Genomic DNA, 23202 nt, shown 5'->3' on the forward strand with positions numbered 1-23202 from the left:
AAATAAATAAATCACCACCTCTTTCTTTTCAAAAGATGTTTTAAGCAAAAAAAGAAAAAAAAAAGTCAAAAAAGACCATCATTTTTTGAAGGTTGCAATATTGAAATTAGTGTGCTAAATGCAGCGACAAAGTTGCTAAGCTAACAGCAGTGCGGTTAACAATAGCCACAATAGCTTACTGACTTTGTTGCTATTTTCAGACAACAAAAAAATAAGATATTTTAAATCGGCAGGTTTGGATTTTTATTGTAATTATTATTATAATTCTTCTTCTTCTTCTTCTTATTATTATTATTATTATTATTATTGTTGTTGTTATTGAATACCAAGAAAGCAAATTTTACAGAAATCAGAATTTTTAATGATGATGTTGGCGATCGGTCAGAAAACTGCAATTGTTGGAACCCGTATTGGGCTCGGTTGGTTTCAATATGTCCGATATTACTTTTTTATTATTATTATTTGAAATGTGACAAAGAATCAAGAAAAAAGAGAAGAAAGCCCTGAGCCTCTTTATTATCTTTGTGTCTTGGTAACTCCATTCAAAACAAAGGCAGCAGGACATTAAAAAAAAGCACCAAATTGTGAGGCAAAATCTTTAGTGAGGCATGGCAGAGGAGGATACTGGAATGACGCTGCAGCATCAGACATGTGCAGCAGGAATTATTACAAGTGCATCAGATAAAAGCCACATTGCTGACAGATGTTGGAAATAATATTTAACGGAGAACAAAATGTGCCGTTCCTTTGAAGTTCATGGATGATCATTTCTTGTAAATATAAATCTGATGATTATAGACGTGTTATTCTGAGGAACATTTAGCACTTGAAGTGAATGAAAATGATTTTTAATGACTTGTTGTACTTCTTCCAGGGAGAACTGATTTACAACCGCAAATTTTCTGGGCAATTTTAATTTATGTTTTCTCTAATCCAAAAGGGCCAGAATGAATTCATACAGGCTTATGTGTGTCGTTAATGGCTCTAGAACAGTGGTCCCCAACCTTTTTATTACCGCAGACCAGTCAAGAATTGGCAATTTTGCTGCGGCCCGGGGAGGCGGGGGCGGAGAGACTTCAGATAATGCTTCTGCATGTTGGTGTTCCCGCTAAAGCCTTTTTTTTTTTTTTTTGGCTCCGATTTTTCCTTTATGACAATCTTACAACGTCCTGCAGAGTGTGGTGTGTTGAACATATTCAACATTGTCTTGGCCCAATTATCTCAGCCTATGGGTTTTTTTTCCCTGACTGGGACGCAGCCTGTTGAATGTGACAGGTAGCCAATCAGAAAGTGCGGTGACGTAAGAACGGAGGGAATCCTAAACCGTTGACATGGCAACTGAGAGTCCGGTGGACATCAGAGGTGATATGTGGAAATGTTTATTACTATATGTAAAGGTCATTTTTATACATATTTATTATATGTAGTTATGTTTATTCAGTTAAAAATGTTAACTACAAACAAACATAACTCACCTCCAAATCATAGAGCAGCAAATAGAGCAGCTGCTCCCGCCGTCTGCTAAGTGATCATAACTGGCTGCAGCTGAAGATTTATCTTTTTGTCATCATAAAACAGGGTTTTTTCATCACATTTGTCACAGACTTTAGCCAGGGCCGGTGTTATTTGGCCAGTTTTTAACCTTTTTTTATTATTAGAACTCAAAATCTCATCGTCATGTCAGTACAAATGTCTCTATCAGTCCTTCCTTTAGCCTTCCACTTGCACCGAATTCTTGTCCTGAACTGTACAGCACAGAGGAAGTGTAGCTAAATCATTTGTCAGCACAAACACATCCCCAGGTTTTACCAACCCTTTTACTCTTATTGTTTAAATCAACATGAAATGTTTGCTAATGGTTTCCAATGTGAGCTAGCGGATTTCTGATCGGTAATAGCAGCCTAGCATGAATTAAATACAATGCATGAAGTAAAACCTCTCAACTGATGACAATAAAATACCCATGGTTAATAAGAATTCAGTTAGAAATTAGAGATTCAGTGTAAAGAAGTGGGCCTACTTAAAAACAGTGATGAATGCACTGCAAAAATACAACATTTTACCAAATGTTTTTGTTGTTTAATTAAACAACCACTTGAAATAAGCCAAAACAAACGCACAAGTACGGTAGCTTTTCAGTGAGATGTAGGAACTAAATAATTTCCTAAAATGTATGAAAAAGTCCTATTGGCACTGGCAGATTATTTCGCTTATAGCAAGACATTTTCCCATGTTATAAGTGAGACAATCTGCCAGGGTTTGTTGACTTAAAACAAGCTCCAATATCTTGCTGAAAACTTCCTTGTAAGCTAATTTTGTTTTATTTCAAGTGTTCTAGGATATTTGCTCTTGAAACTAGACCAAAAACACTTGGTCAGAGGGACAAAAAAAGAGAGTGAAATGATGTGCTCCACCTTCCTGGTTTTAGTCAGGACACAAGCAGCAGCATTCTGGATCAGCTGCAGCTGGAGGATTGATTTTTTAGGCAGACCTGTAAAGACTCTGTTGCAGTAATCAATGTGACTAAACTCATCTGTGAGTTTCTCTAAACTTTTCTTAGGCATTAGACATTCCTTGAACCGCAATGTTCTTCAGGTGATAGAAGGCCGACTTTGTAGCTGTCTTTATGCGACTCTGGAGGTTCAGGTCAGAGTCCCTCATAACACACAGATTTCGGACATGATTGCTAGTTTCTAGCTGTAATTACTGAAGCTGTATGCTGACACTTGATCGTTTAACGTTAGATCAAGAAATAATAACTTCAGTTCTGTCTTGGACGCAGCAGTCTGAAGAGTTTTTCCCCGTACTGAAGACTACATAAAATATACCTGTTCTGAGAACAATCGATGATCGGAGCTCATTGGTCACAAAGCTATGGCTGACTAGCTGTGCTTTCAATACAAATGTGTGCTAATTTTTGTCAAGATTCTGCTGATGTTGAAAAAACAGAATCTTGCAATTGTGGTGTTTCCATTAAATAAGAAATGAAATTAAAATCACACGTGCATAAGCTTGTTCACGCTAATAAGTCATTTAAAATTATTGCGGCAACAGATGTAAGCAGTTACATTAGCTATGTTCATATTCAGCCATGGGTCTAGCACTCATCATCTGCATTTTGGGGAAACTGTTTTACATAGGAGCTATAAATTCAACATGCTAGAATGTCACAAATTTTAGTGAACTGTGTGATGCTGTGAGAGATCTAGTGGAGCCAACTGGACATTGTCTGGAAAAAAAACCCAAAAGCAAGCCATCAACCTCCTATCATTTCCTGTTGTCATCTTTTTGTCATTTTCGCCAGTAGTAACATCCTGCTGTTGGTTGCATGCAATGCGGGAAAAAATGTCTCCATTGCGGTTTTGCAAAATACATCTGTTTCTATGCGGCTGAAAAACAACCCATCCTTGTGCAAAAACATTTTATCAAAAAGTGGGAGTTTTTTTTCAAAATTTGCATGTCTCCGTTAAGCTAATTTGTTTTTGTAATTTCAATTTGCACAATTCTGTGGTTAATGGAAACACAGATAGTGAAGACTTCCTAGTTATCCAGCAACACAAATAGTCACGGCCCCCCAGACTCCATTATATAAAAGAATATCAGGTCAGCGCACACATTGGTCAAGAGGTAGAGCAAAATGTCCGCAGTGTTGTAAAACCTTTACTACACAGTGGTGGTGGTTGGTAAAACTAGACCACAATTAAAAGATTGAAATTTACTTGACATTCATGTCCGTGATGTGTGTTTTCAAACGTCTGACTGGAAAGGCTTCAGCTGGTGTTTTTGTGCTGCATTCTAACTGTTCTCTCTTTCTTTCTCTCTCTCTCTCCGTCTCGCCTCAGGCTTTAAATGTGAGCAGCCTAGGTGGGCAACTCGAGACTGGCCTCAACTCTCAAATCCATCGGCTGGTGGGCCGAAACGAAGAGCTGAGGCAGGAACTGAAATCGGCTCGCGAGGAGGCGAGCAGCAGCTTCAGTGACCTCATCAGAGCCAAAGAGAAGGTATGACGAGATGAAAAAACACCGGAGCCCACGGGAATGTTTTTATTCTACCGTTTTTATAGCCGAGAAGGTCACTGTTTGGTTTTCGGCTGTTGCCAACATGTTCTAGTTCCCTTTCACTTAACAAGAGAAAGGAGGTAAACAAACCCGTGTTTTGGCATTTTGTTTATGTTCGGCATAAAAGTTCTAAAATGTGAAAGTCTGCAGCAAATAAACTTTTAATGAAGAACATGTGCCAGAAAACACAGCTTGCAAAATGTTTGTGAGATTCTTGTGCTTAAAAGATAGAAAAAATGTTGTGTATTAAACCGTTTTCTTTTTTGTTTTTGTTTGTTGTGTGTTTTTTTGTTCCTGATTTTTTTCCTGATCCATGAAGCTGTTAAACAGTCAGGTATTTTCCTGTCTTTTGTGGACTAAAGATTTGGGATGTTCCAGAATGCTTCTTCTGTTTTTCTCTAGAACTTCCAGAGGATCCCACAGAGATTCATTAAACAACAAATTTGGGTGAAGATTTTAAACGAAAGTTGGTTGTGTTGAAAAGCTTGACCGATGGGTTGTGTTTTGATGCCTTCGTCTGTCAGGTGAGCCATCTCCAAAATGAGCTGGAGCTGCTCAGGAAGTCAGGCGGAGGTGGAGTCCTCCCTCGACCTCTGACCCTTCCCGAAGGCCTGGGCCCCAGCAGCACCGAGGTCATTAGCTCCTTGAACGAGTACGCTGTTCGACTGCTTCAGGTCCGACCTAGGTTCTTCTCAGTTCACTGACTTCAATAATTGTAACCAAACTGAGAGTCCGTTTAAAAATTCTTGTCTACTCTTGTTTAGGAGCTGAAAAACAGGGAGGAAAAAGGCAAGAAGCTTTTAGAAACCCTGGAAGAATACAAAGAGAAGTTTTCTGTCATAAGCCATCAACAAGGACTCCTCTATAAGGAATATTTAAGGTGGGCTAACTTGACTAATTTAGAAGGCAAACTGTTGTAATGAGCTGGTGATAATGTTGTTGTTCTGTTTGTTAGTGAAAAGGCAGAGTGGCAAAAAGAGAAGGAGACTTTCACAGACACGAAGAACAAGCTGGATGAGCAAAAGCAGGTGGACGATGTGAAAATTCAACAGTTCAACGTAAGTCACACAAATGAATTGCTGGAACCTGAATAGAAATGTAATTTCCTATTTATTTTCTTTTTTATTGTTTTTGTACACCTAAAAATGACAACATCATTCAACTTAAAGTCAAATTGTGTAGCTGGATTTTTTTTTTTTAACAAAAACAGGAACGACATCTTAAAGTGGTTGTGAGCTACGGAGTCAAACCAGAGATCAATAATGTATCAAGATGAAGACAAAATGATTCCAAATGTGACATCTTTAGCATCTCATCTTAGCATTTAGCATGATTAGCGCCATTAGCAATGCTACTGCTACTTTTAAATGAACTGTGAGACTTCCTAAAGACTCCAACATGTCCTAATTCATTTTGTTCTGTTTTATAAAGAATTGCCCCGTTGCTGGAAGACTTTCAGCCACCTGGTATTGGCTTATGTCTTGCTGTCTCTTTATATGGCAGCCTGATTAAACAGTTGAAAATGCAGTTTCCTTTCAAATTACTTCTCTGCTTTCTCCAACTTTATTTTATAACACCTCACTGATGCCAAAAAACAGCTAGCATCCTTCTGTAGCAACTCTCACTTCAAGGAGACTTCCATCAAAATTGGTTGGTTCTATTTCCCCAGCGATCAATCGGTGCATCTTCGTTTTTTTTGTTTTATTTTTGTTTGTTTGATTCATGTAGGCCTTTTTAAAAATTATTCGACGTTATTGAGAACATGTAGTACTGAACTACCACTGACAAAATCTCAATAGATTTCCTTTCACCTTCACTAACTTGAGACATACATCAGGGTGAACGCGCTCACCCACCAAGACTTACTGCACAGCTTGGATTGCAGATTTCAACATGCACCGCAACTGAATCTCCGTGTTTGCACGAGTCAGAACAAAAAAAGAAGTGCGTAAGAAAACAAGCAACGGTACACGCGAGCGAAGAAGTAGTTAGAACCGTGACGTTAATTTTGCGTGTGTTTCGTCCGTTCAGGAGCTGCTGGACACACTTCACAGAGACCCCGAGGAAATCAGGAGGCAGCTGAGCGAGGCGTTCCGCAAGCTGACCGTGCTGAGGGTCAACGAGAAGAAACTGACGCGCCGCTACTCCACTTTGCTGGAACGGGAGCAGCTCCTCCGCAAGGAAAACGGCAAGCTGAGGGACGAGAGCAGCCACATGCAGGCCTCTGTCCTCCAGAGGATGGGCTACCTGCAGAGGTACAAGGTACGCACGTCCTGACTTACCTGTTTCACTGTCAAATGGGGGCAAATCAGCTGGAAAGCATTCAAAGCTCACAGTAAAAACACAAGTACAAGAGGAATTCTGATACTTGGTTTAGCATTTTCTGCATCCTCCTTAATTTTGCTTCCCGTCATAGAAGAGAATATCTTTGCCAAATTTCTCATTCTGCATCTTATCAAAAAGCTTTTCCTTTTTAGTTTATGTCTACAGGAAGTATTAGGTTGGCCTCCTCCACCCTGAACAACACCATAAATCTTACATTCGATCCAATAGAAGAGACACGTTTTCCTTGAAGACAGCGTCTGGAGGTTGTTTGGCTCGTCGTGCTGGAACGCTCGTTTCATCCTCCCTGATGTAAATCATCAGCCCTTATTAACACTGTCGTCTTCCTAATACCTTTTCCAGTCGTTCGGCACTCAATCATCTGACTCCCACCTCTGTGCGGTGCTGCTGGGCACGTTGACATGGAATGTTCTGGACGCCGGCTCAGGTCAAGCTCATTTAGCTCAGCGACCTTTGTTTCTCCTGATAGCCGCCAGGTTTCTTTTCATGTCTTCTAGCGGAGGTAAACTCAGAAGAGTTTTAATACAGGATCGCAGTGGAACTTTGTTTGGTTAATTTGGTATGCTGACAGGGCAAAGTATGTGGCAGCATTTGTTGCTCTGGCGCTACACTTCCTGATTAATAAACAGCTGAATTACCAAGTCTGCTACTAGTGTGGCAGGATATTTGTTAACCCAAGGGAAATTTTAAAACTATTTATTTTTGTTTTGCCTTTTGTCAAATTCATTCCAGAAGTTAAGAAGCAATAAAAAAAAAACAACATGTTTATTTATTTTGTTTTTCCTCCCCTAAAACCTCATTTATTTTTTAAGTAAAAAAAGGATATAAAAAGTTGGATGATGTTTCTTGCCACACACATTTAAACGGCATGTAAATTTGGTTTAAAAGCAGCTGAACTTAATAGTCATAATTCAAGGACCAGGTAAAATATTCTCTGAAACGTGGAGCCGTTTTAAGGAGACAATCTGTCGTCAATGCCCATATCTGATTTAAGCACATACAGTTCCAGCAGCATTTATTGGTAGCCCTGGTAATGGCAGGGCTTTGTACCACCCTTCTTAGACTTCTCCTTTAGCATTTTTTATACAATTAACTTATTCTTCTCTGGACAGTGGGCCTCATCATACACTGTGTTCTCCTTAGTTCATGCTACATATTTCTAATAGAATTTAGGTCCAAAGAAGAGTTGACCATGGAACAGGGTTGATTCTGCGTCTGGCGAATTCCATTTGACTTAGCAAAATCATTATTTTGCTCAAAGATCTAATGACAACCAGTTCTTCTTTTTCTTCTAGAGATCACCACATTTCTATTTAAACGGATCATACGCGTTAGACTGCTTGTGACATCAGGTGCATAGTGCCTTCAGCGTCACGTTAACAAGTTGCTTTTTCACATATTCATCCTTTGTCTTGTGTCAGATGCAGCTGAAATGCTTGTTATTGAAAAGCTTAGCTCCGGGGCGTGCTGTGGTGGCGCAGGGGGTTAGCACGCCTCACGTTTGGAGGCCTTAGTCCTCGACGCGGACATTGCGGGTTCGACTCCCGGTCCCAACGACCTTTGCCGCATGTCTTCCCCCCTCTACTCACCCTCCTTCCTGTCTGCCTACTGTAGCAAAAATAGGAGCCGCTAGCACCGTAAAAACTCTTCGGAGAAAAAAATGGAAAAGCTTAGCTCCCTAAGTCTCATTCATTGATGGCGACTCCAGTTTGAGACGCCAAGTCGACCCAAAAAAAAACTATCTTAGATTGTTGATGGATTTTTTGGAAATTGTAAGTATGAAGAAAAGAACTTAAATTCTTGCTGTTTTTGTAATGCTAGCCACGCTAACTGCTAATATAAGAGAGCATGCTCTCTTATTTAGAAAGACATCCATTGTAATTGTGAACTCTGATGTCATTATTGGTATTTTTTATGACATCCAAGGAAACCAAACTTTAGCAATGGATTGGACTTTATATTAGGTTAAAAAATTAAGAAAGCAACTTCATTTACCAGAGGGTTTCCAGAAACCCATTGGATGCACATTTGTTTCCAATTGAGTTATTTTGACATGAGAACCGAGAACATGTTTACTGTAAGCCAAATCCACCAAGTGTCATGATTTGGGGATGGTTTGTTTCAACTGGACTTTCTAAGCTTACCTTCATATAAACCACCATTAATTCTGTTGTGTAACAGAGCTTGAAGAAAATGTTAGAGCATCTGTAAAAATGTTAAGCTGATTCAGAACTGCAACCACCACGTGCTAGTAAATCCACTGAAAACTGCCTGGGAATTGAATGGAAAGTCCTGATCAGAGTCAGACCCCAGGTGTTGGAGTTATTGAGAGGATTTGGGATATCGGAATTTAAACTTAGAAACTTGGCAGTAATGCCAACTGCTTTTCAAACTGGTTTTGAAAATAAAACTCTTACTTTTAGAGTCTAGAGTACTTTTCTTGAATTCTTCTCTTTCCCCGTGTACCAAGAATACTCTGTGGATGCCACCCAGCACACCTACTCTGTTCCCCACACCCACCCCCAAACTCTGGTGATGGTCATGAATCACCAAAACAAAAACTAATATCGAAAGAATCCAGATGTCTTTCAACACCAGCAATAATGAATGCTGTGAAAATACTCAGGGAGTTCGGGGAGAGCCCTTAAACGGCACTTAACGAGAACCTCTCCCATCACCCGGGATTGTCACATGGTCCCGAGAGTGTCTGTGAAAACGTACAACACGTTTGAAGTGTGGCAGCTGAAGGAGGAACAGCTTGTCCTGCTCTCTCCCGTCTTTACTGATAACTTTGCCTGAGCTATTTTTAAAGTGACAGTTTTTATAGTAATATTCACATTTTCAACATCATAACTGGATTACTACAAACCTAAGGACTGGGGGATTTTCTTACTTTTATTTTTACCTCACTTTTCTTCATCTCCAAGTTGAACCAGGACAAAATGCCTCCGGCCGACCCCAAGGACATTAGTAGTATTATACAACAACTTCAGTCTAAAGAAATGAAGATCACACAGCTGGAGGTGAACTTTGAAATCAACGCTAACTGTGGAAATCAGACAACTCTTCCTCAAATCAATGGAGAGGTTGTACGCCTCGCATCAAGCAGTTCACCCTGGAACGCTCTGGGTGCCAAGCCGAAGCAAAAGTCTCACACCGCAGATACGATGAGGCGACTGCCAGGGAGAACCCCTCACCTGGACGAATCAGCGTAGCCGGTTCTGAGCCGAAACCCACCTTCAACCTCAACACCTGCTCCACCAAAGAAAAACAAACAAGCAGCTGCAACCAAAACGGTTCCACCGACCCCGCTCCCAAGGACAGAGCGACCAGCCCGGGCCTCAAAACATTCTGACTCTGTGGGAATCCCACTGAAAAACAGATTTTCTGTACTCCAGCCTGAGCCTCTGAGTGAAACCTCGCCTTCAAACATCAACAATGAGGCAAGTCCATCACATCCACCCCCCAAAGCCCCAAAGGACAAAGCGGCTACCAGGAAAACGAAAGGTTTGCCAAAAGTGCTTATTGTTGGAGATGAGGCATTAAATGGAATCAGTCACGTTTGCAATCCCAAGAAAACGAGAGTGATTTCTTTTCCTGGTGACACTGTATCTGATTTAACTCGTAAAGTTCTTTCGCTAACCGCTGATCAGCCAGATATTGAGTCCTTAGTTGTGCATGTTGGAGCCAACGATGTGGCAAAGCAGAAATCTGAGATTCTGAAAAAGGACTTTAATATTCTACTGAACACTATGGGAAAGTTAAAAATGAAGTTATTTCTCAGTGGTCCAATTCCATCACCTCAATGGGGAGATGATAAACACTCCAGGCTGGACATGATAAACAAATGGCTGATTAAAACCTGCTCTGCCAGCTCAGTGCCCTTCATCGATAACCTCTGGATCTATTGGCAGCGCTTTCACCTTTTTGGAAGAAGTGGACGCAATCTTAATAAACATGGGATAAAGCTACTCACTGCAAATCTTTTTCATTTTATCAACAAGGACAGCAACGTGATCATCGCTTCAGAAGAACAGGCTCAAGGATTTCTGACTAGGAAGAAACACTCTGCTTATCAGGAACAACCAGTTTCAAAACAAACTGATACAACATCGACTGAAGACGGAGTGACTGGTTCCCTTCCTCCTTCTCCCCTCCCTCTCTGCTCACCCACTTATTCACAGGATTCACAACATACACATGAAGAAATGTCTTCTGGACCGGAGTTTCTTAAATTTACAGATGGAATGAATCAACAGGTTGTACTTGGGACGTCTCTCCTTAGCGCTCACTTAGCAGACCTCACTTCATTTAAGCCACCTGACTCTAACTTCCCAGAAGATCCATCACTCTGCGTTTCTAAGGTCTGAGGCCGGGGTCCAGACTTTATCTTTACACCCTTCTTACTCCAGAATGTGTCTGGCCCCCCGCACTGCAGAACAGGGCATTACCTGTCCGGATCACTACAAGAAAATTTACAAGAAACAGAAACATAAAATACAGCTGTTTTAATTCAAACATCAGACTGTTCCCTTGCCTAAAGGAACCTCAGACTGAAGATTTCTTGGCCTCCAAGTCACTTAAACTAGCTCTTTTAAAAAGCTCTTTAGCACAGAGATCTCTGTGCTAAAGCTCTATTAATTAATGATTTCATCACTGAGCATAATATCGATGTTATGTTTCTGACAGAAACATGGTTGAATGATAATAATGAATCGATCATACTAATTGAATCTGCGCCTCCTAACTACAATTTCTTCAGTGAGAATAGAAAACACAAAAAAGGAGGAGGCGTGGCTTCAATATTGAAGAATACCATAAATTGTAGTAAAATCTCTTTGGGTCACTTCACCTCTTTTGAGTATCTTGGAATTGAGGTTAAAGGCCACAAACGAACTTTGACTGTAACTCTATACAAAACTCCAACTTTTGTGGAAAATTTCTTTACTGACTTGAATGAGCTTCTATCTCTTATATGTATTGATTATGATTGTTTAATAATTGTCGGTGATTTCAACATTCATCTTGACAATCCCCAAGACAGAGGGGCAAAAAAGCTCGCTAATATTCTAGAGACTTTTGGTCTAACACAACATGTCAAACAAGCAACACACACTAAAGGACACACACTGGACCTGGTTATCAGTAAGGGTGTGAATATTTCCAATGTCTCTGTAAATGATGTCACCCTGTCGCATCACTTCGCTGTTATCTTTGAAAGTTCTTTATCTTTTAACCCACTTATACAAACAGCAACCATCACAAAACGTTCTCTCACTGAAAACACAGTAGAAACTTTTAATCAAATCTACTCTTCTTCCTTACCCTTAAGCTGTAATGATATAGATAAGTTGGTAAATGATTTTCAGTCTAAAGTCTCAGATATTATTGATTCCATTGCCTCAATTAAAATGAGGGTTGTGTCTGGTAGGAAGAAATCTCCATGGAGAAATGCACAAACAGATCTGCAAGACAACTCTGCCGTAGGGCAGAACGAAAATGGCGTAAAACTCAACTCCACGTTCATTGTGACATCTATAAAGAAAGACTACGTAACTATCATTTAACACTAAAACATGCAAGAGAGGCTTTCTTTGCAGATGTCACAAACAAAAACATTAACAATGCTTGAGCTTTATTTGCAACAGTTGACAGAATCACAAACCCTCCTGTGACGTTACTGCCTGAATTCCAATGTATTGCCGCCTGCAACCAGTTTTCCAGCTTCTTTTCAGAGGAAATTCAAAAAATCAAAGCATTAATCTGTACATCCACTATAAAGTCAGTACCAATGCTGTGCCCAAACAAAACAAATACAGAAAAAATGACCCAATTTCAACTACTTAATTATAAAACCCTACAAGAAATTATAAGTCAACTAAGCTCCAGTTCCTGCTGTCTGGATGTTTTACCCACACATTTCTTTAAGAAAATCCTGCCTGTTATTGCTGCTGATCTGATCCAAATAGTAAACTCATCGCTCTCATCAGGCGTTTTCCCCCAGGCTTTGAAAACAGCAGTAATCAAACCACTTATAAAAAAGAACAATCTGGACAAATCACTAATGCAGAATTACAGGCCGATCTCCAACCTCCCATTCATCAGCAAAGTTATTGAAAAAGCTGTGTGTAAACAATTAAATAGCTTCCTAACTATAACCAACTGCTTTGACTCCTTCCAGTCTGGTTTTCGTGCTCACCACAGCACAGAGACCGCCCTCGTAAAAGTGTTCAATGACATCCATATAAATACAGACTGTGGGAGAACCACAGTGCTGGTTCTGTTGGACCTCAGTGCAGCTTTTGACACTGTTGACCATGACATATTACTGAATCGACTGGAGAGTTGGGTCGGACTCTCCGGTCCAGTGCTTAACTGGTTTGAATCTTACATAAAGAACAGGGATTTCTTTGATTCAATTGAAAACTTTTCATCAAAAAGGTCAAAGGTCACATGTGGGGTACCCCAAGGTTCAATCCTAGGGCCCCTTTTATTCAATATATATATGCTCCCACTAGCTCAGGTTATAACAGGAAATAATATTAGCTACCATAACTATGCAGATGACACACAGCTCTACATTATGATGTCACCAGGTGACTCTGAACCCATCCAATCACTGAACAGATGCTTAGAACAGATAAATGTGTGGATGTGCCAAAACATTCTCCAGCTGAACAGAAAGAAAACTGAAGTTATTATTTTTGGACCTAAAGAGGAACGATCTAGAGTTATAGATCTAGAGTCAATGCACAGCTTCAGTTATTACAACTGAAAACCAGCGATCAGGCCCGAAACCTGGGAGTAGTGATGGACTCTGACCTGAACCTCCAGAGCCACATAAAGACAGTTACAAAGTCGGCCTTCTACCACCTGAAGAACATTTCCAGGATTAAAGGACTAATGTCTCAGCAAGATCTAGAGAAATTCATCCATGCGTTCATCTTCAGTCGTATTGATTATTGCAACAGCGTCAGGTCTGTCAAACAAATCAATCAAACAGCTGCAGCTGATCCAGAACGCTGCTGCTCGCATTCTCACTAAAACCAGGAAGATAGAGCACATAACACCAGTTTTAAAGTCCCTCCACTGGCTCCCTGTAGCTCAAAGAGTAGACTTTAAAATACTGTTGTTAGTTTATAAATCACTGAACGGCTTAGCACCACAATACATTAAAGATCTGCTGTTGTTGTATCAACCTTCCAGACCTCTCAGGTCTTACGGTTCTGGTCGGCTCTACATCCCCAGAATCAGAACCAAACGAGGAGAAGCAGCTTTCAGCATCTATGCAGCACAAATTTGGAACAAACTTCCAGAAAACTGTAAAACAGCTGAAACACTGACTTCTTTTAAATCTCAACTAAAAACCCACCTGTTTAGAATTGTATTTTGAAATGTAATCAATTACAAATTTATTGATGGAACTTGACTTAATGCTGTGTTTTGATTATTGATTCTATGTTGCATTGTGTTTCTGTGTTTGTAATGATGTAAAGCACTTTGAAATGCCTTGCTGCTGAAATGTGCAATACAAATAAAATTTGATTGATTGATTGATTGATTGAACACGGTCCGCCAGGGCAGCCAGAAATGTAACACAATACTACACAAATCTTTACGAGGGGAACACATTCATCTGTTCCACTCGAAAACACAGTGGAGGTCACTGGCTGTACGTTCCGATTTGATGGGCAAAGAAATGGTGGGATATCGTCTTCTGTGGTTAAATGGCTCCACAGTTTTTGAGATGAGGGAGTCAACAGGGATGAGAAATCTCACCCACAACCCTTGACCTACGGCCAGTGATTTAGGCTAAATGTGCTTCCTCTTTAGAAGCTAAAATACTGGAAGAAAGCAAATAACCATCCTGTTGGGTGTGGCCACTGAATAGTTAAATCAGTAGTCACTGTAAAGCATTGTTTCACTATTTGTCTTTTTAAGACAAGAATAAAAAATTATGCCGTTGACAGTTTACCTTCGAATCAACATCTCACCCTTTCTTTTTGTTCTAAAGGAAATGGCTGCCTATAAGATAACAGCCCTGCAGAAGGCCTTGGATGGCAGCGTGCCTGCATCAGAACTTGAGAGAGCCAATGAGCAGTACACCGAGCTAACAGTCAAATACAGAGATGTGCTCCAGAAGGACAGTCTACTTGTGCAGAAAACATCCGGCCTCCAACATTTAGAGGTAGTAAAACATATTACCAACTCAAAACTTTCCTCTTTAACTGACTGCTACTCTTTCACTCCTTTCAATGTCCTTCTTCGTCTCTCCTATCTTCAGATTTTCGACTCTTTCTTGCAGTCTTAAAAACCACTTACAGTTTTCTGGAGTTTCTTCTCGTTAACGTTTTTTTATTTGATTTTGGCAGCTTTTTCACTCATTTACTTGCCAAGTTGTAACCGTCCAAGAATTTGTGGGAGGACGTGTAAAGATTCTAAATAAATTTAAAGCTGTGTGGCAATTCTTGTCTTTAGAACTGCATTTTTGTTCTGTCAGTCAAACCAGAAACACCTTGTACTTCGTTTACTGTTGTCCTAACACCATTCCTTATTGTGTAACAGCTTCCTCTGCACCAAAACTGTAATTCATCATGTTAATGTCAACATATTTCCAAAAACTTTTTTGAAAAAGCTGCAAAAGTTGAGCATAGAATGTTTGAAATACCTTCTGGAAAACTTTAAGAACATTTAATCAAGGCTGCTTTAAGAGATTACAAGTGACTTCTCAGTGACATCATAGCATTGCATTATTTCCAGTGGCGTGCTGAACTCTTCCAATGCATCTTTGTGATTCTGTCCAACATCCCAGAGCGAGAACGAGTCTCTACGGGAACAAATCTCTGCCGTCAAGAAGGAGCTGGAGATCACGAAAGAGAAACTCAACACGTTGGAGCAAGCATGGGAGACCGTCGGTTCAGTCGGTAAACAAAAAGAGGGAGCTCACTCCAGTCATTTGCATCTTAAAACTTAAGACATTCAGTTGGGACCGAACGAGAGTTTCGGCACCACTTCCCTTAGCTGTTCAGCACAAATCCTTCAGGGGTGAAATCTGAGGTCGTCATTGCTATAAACAAAACAGTTACAGGATTCTGGCGATGCCACACAACATGGCCACAGCAGAGGTTTCCCACAGGAGGAGATGACAGTGTTTACATCTGTGGAATCACAGTTCCTCTGGCCCCCTCTGCGACCGTTGCTGTAATAGGTTGCAAGGCGGCTTATGTACAATTAGCCGCATTGTTGGCATTAACTGGGGTATGAACTGTGGCTCGAGTTGTTATGATGTTTTTGTCACAACAGTGAGAATGTCAGGTTAAGAGTCATTATACGCACAAAGGGTTTCAGAGGCCACTCTATAGCAACCACATCCAAAACTGCAGTGCCTTGAAAAACCGTTGACGCTGGTGGAAATTGTAAAAAATCAAAGTAGCATATAATTGTGACTTGGAAATAAAACCATATGTGCTTCTTTCTTTGATTCTCCTAAAAATCCAAAATCAAACTCAACCTCCTCTTTTTTATTTTGTTTGGTAGAAGTCAGAGAATTAGTAAATTGAATCCTCCTGTTTGTAATGCAATCTCAGTATAAATCAAGCCGTTCTGTAAAGTCCTCAGAGGTTTGTTAGAGAGCATTAGTGAACAAACAGCTGTCAGGAAATAGCGGAAGACGCACCAGAGCAGATCAGAGATCTGTTTTTGACAAAATATTACAAAAGCTTTGTTTTGTTCTCCACGCAATAAGCTGAACTGACAGGTCAGGAAGAATGAGCAATAGAGAAAACGCCGAGAGGAATTTCAGAACTTCAGAGCTCAAGTGGGACTAATGGCAACAACAACAAAAATTAAGTGTTTTAAATCAAAGAATATTCAAATCCTTCAATGGTCTAGTCAAAGTCGAGACTTAAATCTCACCAAGAATCTGTAGCGAAATTCAAAAACGGAGGAAAAATAGAAGGTTTTAATTCAATCTGGTTGAGCTAGGTCCATGTTGCAAAGAAGCATGGACACAGTTTTGGTCTTTAGATGTGTGAATCTGGTAGAAACACACTGTGTACGGAAAGTATTCGGACCCCTTTAAATTTTTCCCCCTGTTTTATTGCAGCCATTTGCTACAAACATTTTTTTTAGTATTTCTCATGAATGTATACTCAGCATCGCATCTTGACAGAAAAAAAACAGAAATTTTGACATTTTTGCAAATTTATGAAAAAAGAAACAACTGAAATATCACATGGTCATAAGTATTCAGACATTTTGCTGTGATGCTCCATTTAACCCACATGCTGTCCATTTCTTCTGATCCTCATGGAAATGGTTCTACTCCTTCATTGGAGTGTGTTTAATTAAACTGATTGGACTTGAATAAGAAGGTCACACACCTGTCTACACAAGACCTCACAGCTCACAATATATGTCAGAGCGTTTAGCAAAACGTAAAGGAGTCTGAATACTTTCCGTATCCACTCTACATCATAGCAGTTTTAGGTTTTGTTGCCATGAAAGCTTTTGTGCTGATAGGTTTTTTTTCTCCTACCAGCTTTTAAAGTATTTATTTAGGGGAGAGATTCTCAAACTTTTCAGTCCAAAAGTAAGGCCGGAGAGTGCTGACCCCATGCTGGCAACCCCCATAAAATACAAATAACTAATTCACTCTATTTATTTAATAAATGCATACGGAGTGACATGATCGTATCCATTTTTAAACATGATTTTTTTTTTTTTTTTTTTTTTACAATGACATTTTGTCATTTGATTTTATCATGTAAGAAGTATAATTATCAGTGAATCAAATATTGACATAATCGTCATCTAATATAGTAATTGATTAATTGTTGACTGGAGTCAAAAAAGGGCATCTGCTGGAGCAACAAGATACTCAAAGTGGTGATTAAGTCAAAACTGCACAAAAGATGCTGCATCCATATTACATTTAAGTTACAGTGAAAAAAAAGTTCTTTGTCTGTAAATATGTTTTACCCAGAACTCAAGTGGCAGTTTTTGCTTCACTTGCTTCAAATCTGTAAAAAAAAAAAAAATCTCCTTTTAAGCACCTTTTAATATCCAACTATTAATCAGTTAATCCAAAAAATATTTAGATCAGCCCTACACACTGTAACGAAGTCGAGCTGAAAGGCCTGAGCTTTTCACATGTTAATAATGGAAGTATTTTTTTTAGTTGCAGATGCATCTTTTTCTACAAATGACCAAGTGTAGGTAATAAAATGTTTAGTTTCTTATTTAAAAAGAAATGAACTATTTGCTTACCTCCATCTTTTAATGTTTTTCTGATATTGTATGAAAAGGCAAAAGGCTTAAGAGTTAAATTTTTACCAGGATGTGTCATTTAAAAAAAAAACTGTTTAATTATCGTAATAATCGAGCGCTAAAATAATCGTTATAGCCTACATTTAAATATTTAATTGGACATTTATTGGAAAATTCATTTATGTCATTGTACATTCACAGTTAATTATCTTATGATGTAGTTTTTAACTTTTCTGGCCCTCCATAAACCATAGGGGGTCACATCATGATGAATTTGAAAATCATCTGTTGACCCCCAAATGATTGTCTTATAGGGGATTCCGACACCCCACTTTGGGAACCCTTCAATTAGGGTACATTTGCCAAGTTTACTTTTAACTAAACTTTCCAGTTGTGTGCTACTTTATGTTGGCTTGTCCCAAAAAATCCTTATGAAAAACATTTGCACTTGTGGTTGAAACATGATCAAAAATATACAGTACAGGGGGGTAAAATATAAAATATTCTCCTTTTTTTTTAATCTAAAAAAATCACTATTTTTTTGAAGAAAATATATTAAATGTTTTGTTTTTTTCCTTATGTTTTACAACCTTGACAGTTAATTGTTCCACCTCGCTGAAACAACCTTTTTTTCTTCCTCAGGCTCTGAAACTGTCCTAGCTGAGGGAGACAGGGCATCGTTCAACAACGAGGCGATATCCGCTGCGAGGCGGATCACAGCTTTAGAGATGAAGGAGCTGAACGAGAGGCAGAGGGTCGAGCATGCCCACAGAATGTATGAACACATGAGGAACTCCCTGAGACAAGTGGAGGAGCGCAACACGGAGCTGGAATCCAAGTTCTCGGAGGTAAGAGACCAAGGAAAACATTAGATTGTTTTTTTTTTCTCCCATCTGGCTCTTAATTCGTACCAGTCAACGCGATCACGGTGGATAAACTATTCTAAATGGTATTTGCATCACCTGCCAGTTTCGCCTTATTATCTAATAAGTGTGTTTTGCGTTATATAAGTACAGCAGAGCCTGTGGGAAAGATGTTAATGTCACCATTCAGGCTTATTTCTTGCTGAAGCGTCTGAGTTTGTGTCCAATCGTCTGGAAAACATCACTTTAATCACTTTGATCCAATGCTTTGTTTTGCTCCAGCTGACCAAGATGAATGCGGAGGCCCAGCGGGTCGAGCGGGAGCTTAGAGATATGCTGGTGGACACCAGCAGCAAAGCCGCCAGCGACGCCGACAAGGCCAGGATCACAGAGCTGGAGAAGGCCGAGGCCGAGCTGCGCCTCGAGGTCTCCAAGTGCGTCTCGAAAGTGTCCCGTTGTTTTTCCGTTCTTGATTGCTGCTATCTTGACAAATGGCTGCTGACTTTGGTAATTAATTGCTGAGGTGAACATGTTTGTGCAATCCTTGCAAAGATAAGATGGTTCCTGACTGGACCTGGAGAATTTACCTTGGATAGGAGTCAACGCTGATAGATTCATTGATATCATGACATTACCAGTTAGGTTGTTGTTAAAACTGTAAAAAAAAAAAAAAAATTTGGATCGGTGCGCCCATTCCTGTTGGTGACGTCTGCGTCCAGCTGAAACCCTTCAGGTTTAGTCTCACCTTTCACCCCTTTCTCATCATGCTGGTGCTAAATCGTCTATCTTCACTTTTATTTATGAGTGAAGATAGATTAGAGAAATACCAAGCAGTGCGTGTGTATCTTTCTTCTGCAGGCTGCAAGAAGTCTCAGACGTGGCTTTGTCTCAGGTCTCCGCTCTGCAGGCCCGACACAAGTCCAAAGACATCGAAGTCGAGGCTTTAAGGAGACAAATACTGGATTACCAGGTAACCAGGAGTTGTTTTTGTATCAAAAAATGTTAAAAGTTGACAGTAATTTAAAAAATACAACTCAGTCATTTATGTAATTGGAAGACATTTTTGAGAATACTCAAGCCCTCAATTGTAGTCTTTAAAAAGGTGAACACATAAAAATACAATTAAAATAAATATTTTTTTTGCTCTACAGTTAATTCCTCATGAGGTAATTGGCCAGTGGATCTTAAAAAAAACAAAATAAATTAGAAGAAATATCCCCCATAATGAACAATGATAAGTACCGTATTTGTTTCCGGGCTTCCATCTCACAGAGGAGCCCTCCACCACAGCGACTCCTCATAGTTCCTACAGACTAGCCAGCAGTAGTTAGTAAACACCTGGTGGAACTGCACATCTGCTGAACTCATTATAGGAGTTACATCTCAGTGTGATACTGGTAAAAATGTTGTTGAAGGGTTAATAGAGGAGCCATGTTGAGATGACTTCCTGAAGGTGGATTTTCAGAAGGAACAGGAAGAGAAAGGGGCCCAATTTCAAATTACAAAGTCAAATTTCTTTAAGTGATATTTGATATATATACAGCATTTTAACATTGTAAAATGCTGTATATATGTCATATGCAGCATTTTTATTGTTTTGTTGCGCTATAAAATGCTATGTAGCTGGGAAAAACATAATACTAACCATTCTCATTTTTCCTCAGTCTCAGTCGGATGAGAAGGCTCTGATAGAAAAGCTCCACCAACACATGGTGGCGCTGCAGCTCAGTGAGTCGGCGGCTGTGGGGAAGCTGGAGGCCGCCGCCTCTCACATACAGCGGCTGGAGGCCAACATGCTGCGCGCTGAGCAGCGGCTGGACGCCAGCGAGCGAGCGCTCTTCCTCGCCCGCCAGGAGGGCCGCCACCGCGCCACACACCTCCGCCAGACCGTCCAGGCGCTCCGCAGGCAGTTCGCCGGGGCGCTGCCCCTCCGGCAGCAGGAGAAGTTCTCTCTGGCCATGCTGAAGCTCCAGGAGGACCAAGCCAAAGCCCAGGAGGAGAGAAGGGCAGCTGAGAAGGAGAGGCGGAGGGCAGAGGGAAGAGCTCAGGAGCTGGAGGTGAGACTGGGAGGCCTGGAGGAGCTCATCTCTACCCTGAAGGACGTGAAGGGCGCCCACAAGGTCAGTGAGCGGGGGAAGAAAACCAAAAAAAACAAAAACATCTTCCGCGTTCATTGGGTTGTACTTGCTTGATTAAATTCTGCTTTTACCTGAAACAGGTAATGGAGTGGCACAAGAGGATGGAGGAGGCCCGCCTCCAGGAGCTGAGGAAAGGGAGGGAGCTGGTGGTCCAGAAGGAGGAGATCAGCTACCTGAAGAAGCTGGTGGAGGAGCAGGACCGCACGGTCCGCTCGCTGGAGGAGGACATCGTCCAGCTCAACTCTGTGAGGACAAACCTTCTACAAGTTTACAACTCTTCTCAAACTCTGTTAAAAGAAAACTACTTTTTATAAATATCATACAGAGGGCTAGGTAATATGGCATTAAAATTTAATCTCTGGGTTGTTGTTTTTTTTTTTCTCACACCAGATGCGATTTCTGGTTTTATTAAGTTTTCTTTTCTTGCTTTCTTTTCTAAAAGAGAAATTACAAATGTCTTTTTTTAAATAAATCCTCTTGTGAGTTTTATGGCAGAGTATCAGAGTCAAGCTATGAGAATTTTTGTTTAATTACAAGAATATGGTAATAATATCTGCAGAATAAGTTTTACCAGAAAAATGTCTTAAAATCACAAGAAACGAGAAAAAGTTTGGATAATTAATTTCTTGTTATTGTTTGTGTGGGGGTTCTCAGAAAATCTCTACATCATTCTCCTAACATAACAACTGTGATCTTGTAATATTATGACTTCAATCTCGTATTCAAAGAAAAAAAATCTTAGCCCAACACTTATATTTGTCAGAATATGAAATAGAAGTTGAAAAACACTCTTATCAAACAAGATGGCTGCCGTGAACGTGCTGACATCACTCTGAACTATGGAAACCGCCTCCAAAAAAATTCATATTTTCCAGAAATTAAATCAATTGAATGCTCAAACTGATGCGTCTCCCAGGCCTGATTGTACATAAAACAAAATAACCCTTACTCATTGGCGAACACAGCGGTCTAACATTTTCATTCTAATAAGCTTCAAGAAGAACGTCAGCTGGCGTGGGACCAGCGGGAGGTGGAGCTGGAGCGCCAGCTGGACCGCTATGAGAAGCAGCACACCGAGATTCTCAACAGCGCTGAGAAGGTAAAGCAAGACTTGGAAGGTTTATTGATGAAATGTTTCCATTTTGTTAAAAGCCAAACTTATTTTGTAAGAAACCAGTTGGACTCTAAACTTTAATCGATGTGTCTTCTCATTGTTTTGTTTTTTTGTTAGGTTAAGGAAGAGGAAAGGCCGCTCCCAGACCCAGCGCTGCCTCTGGCTCATCAGTTAGAGTTTGCTTTGGGTAAAATCAAAGAGCAGGTTCGCACCATCTTGGAGCTTCAGGGAACATGCAAAAGTTTGGACAAGGTAACCGATTCGGCCACAGCTCATGCATACGGAGGACCAAAACTGATATAATTAGAAATAAAAGCAGAAATATTTGAGACTCGTTAACTGAAACACACGTTCTGTCTTAGCATCCGCACAAAAAATAATAAAGTCTGGAGTTATAGCACTATTTTCTAATAAAGTTGCTAAACTTTAGCTCACTGATAAACTGGTCTCCATCTTTGTTGAGGTCAGTAGAGTGTAATTCTAACCAATCAATCGGTCTTAAGACTCCGCCCCTCCTCATCTGCATAACGAGGCAGAATGCATAAGGTAAAAAGAGGAGACAAGGAAATGTAAAAACAGCAAATGTATAAGGAAAAGAAAAAACAACTTCTTTGACAAAAATGTATTTAAAAAAACAAGGAAAAACAACAAATATATATTTCTGCTTTTATTTTTATATCATCTTTGGTTCTCCATTTACACAATCAGGACACTTGACCCTTAAGAGATCTTTTAACTACCATAATGCATCATTTTATTATTTGTAGGTTTTTTTAAGGAAAAATAGTTCAGAAATGAAAAACAAAATTGTTCGCTTCCTAAACTCTGCTGGTCATTTTTCCACCTTAAATGGGTAAAACCACGTTAATCTGAAATAAAAATATAAGATTATATTTATATATTTGAATTATTTTAACAATTTCAAGGCAGGTTTATTTACATAGCTGCACTGATTTTTCTTTTCTACCATGTAGTCCAGAAAAGTCTTCTAAATGAGATTTTTAATATCAATTCAGGTTTTTTTTGTGTTTTTTTTTTTGTGATACCTAAGGTTTAGTATCAGCCGATACCAATTCAATACAAAAACTAGGGCTGAATTGACTTAAACTGTTTCTTTTTTTTTACACAGATATAAATGTACTAAATTACATTTTTTGATATATATATAATTCTGCACATTTAAACACGCCAGTGCCTTCACAAGCTTGGTCAAAAATGGAAAAACTACTTTAATTTGTTCAGTTAGTGCAATCTGGAGTATAATAGCCAATGTAAAATAAATAATAAAGAAACTGACAAAAACAATAGGTTGACTATCTTGGTCTAACGTGAAAATAAACTTCAAACAAACCTTCTTTCAAATGGTTCAGAAAGAGTAACTAGGAATTCTAAATATAATGTGAAATAAATAAGGCATA

The 23202-nt window shown here is 39.7% G+C and overlaps 1 protein-coding gene across 6 annotated transcripts in view; it reads left to right on the top strand.

Annotated features, from left to right (window-relative positions):
• Positions 1-23202, top strand: part of cep290 (centrosomal protein 290) — a 67431-nt gene that overhangs the window by 17353 nt on the left and 26876 nt on the right. For all 6 annotated transcript variants that reach the window (XR_003593549.1, XM_028002108.1, XM_028002116.1 and 3 more), the window contains exons 19-32: positions 3843-4001; positions 4583-4732; positions 4823-4938; positions 5014-5116; positions 6090-6320; positions 14416-14589; positions 15214-15325; positions 18312-18517; positions 18815-18966; positions 19391-19502; positions 20197-20652; positions 20751-20915; positions 21662-21769; positions 21902-22036. Coding sequence is in view for 5 of the 6 variants with exons in the window: in XM_028002108.1 (XP_027857909.1) it covers positions 3843-4001; positions 4583-4732; positions 4823-4938; positions 5014-5116; positions 6090-6320; positions 14416-14589; positions 15214-15325; positions 18312-18517; positions 18815-18966; positions 19391-19502; positions 20197-20652; positions 20751-20915; positions 21662-21769; positions 21902-22036 (2379 nt within the window). In the remaining variant the exon portion in view is untranslated. The remainder of the gene's footprint in view (positions 1-3842; positions 4002-4582; positions 4733-4822; positions 4939-5013; positions 5117-6089; positions 6321-14415; positions 14590-15213; positions 15326-18311; positions 18518-18814; positions 18967-19390; positions 19503-20196; positions 20653-20750; positions 20916-21661; positions 21770-21901; positions 22037-23202) is intronic.

Source organism: Xiphophorus couchianus, chromosome 2 (assembly GCF_001444195.1).
Source record: "Xiphophorus couchianus chromosome 2, X_couchianus-1.0, whole genome shotgun sequence".
In the NCBI taxonomy this organism is placed as follows: Eukaryota; Metazoa; Chordata; class Actinopteri; order Cyprinodontiformes; family Poeciliidae; genus Xiphophorus; species Xiphophorus couchianus.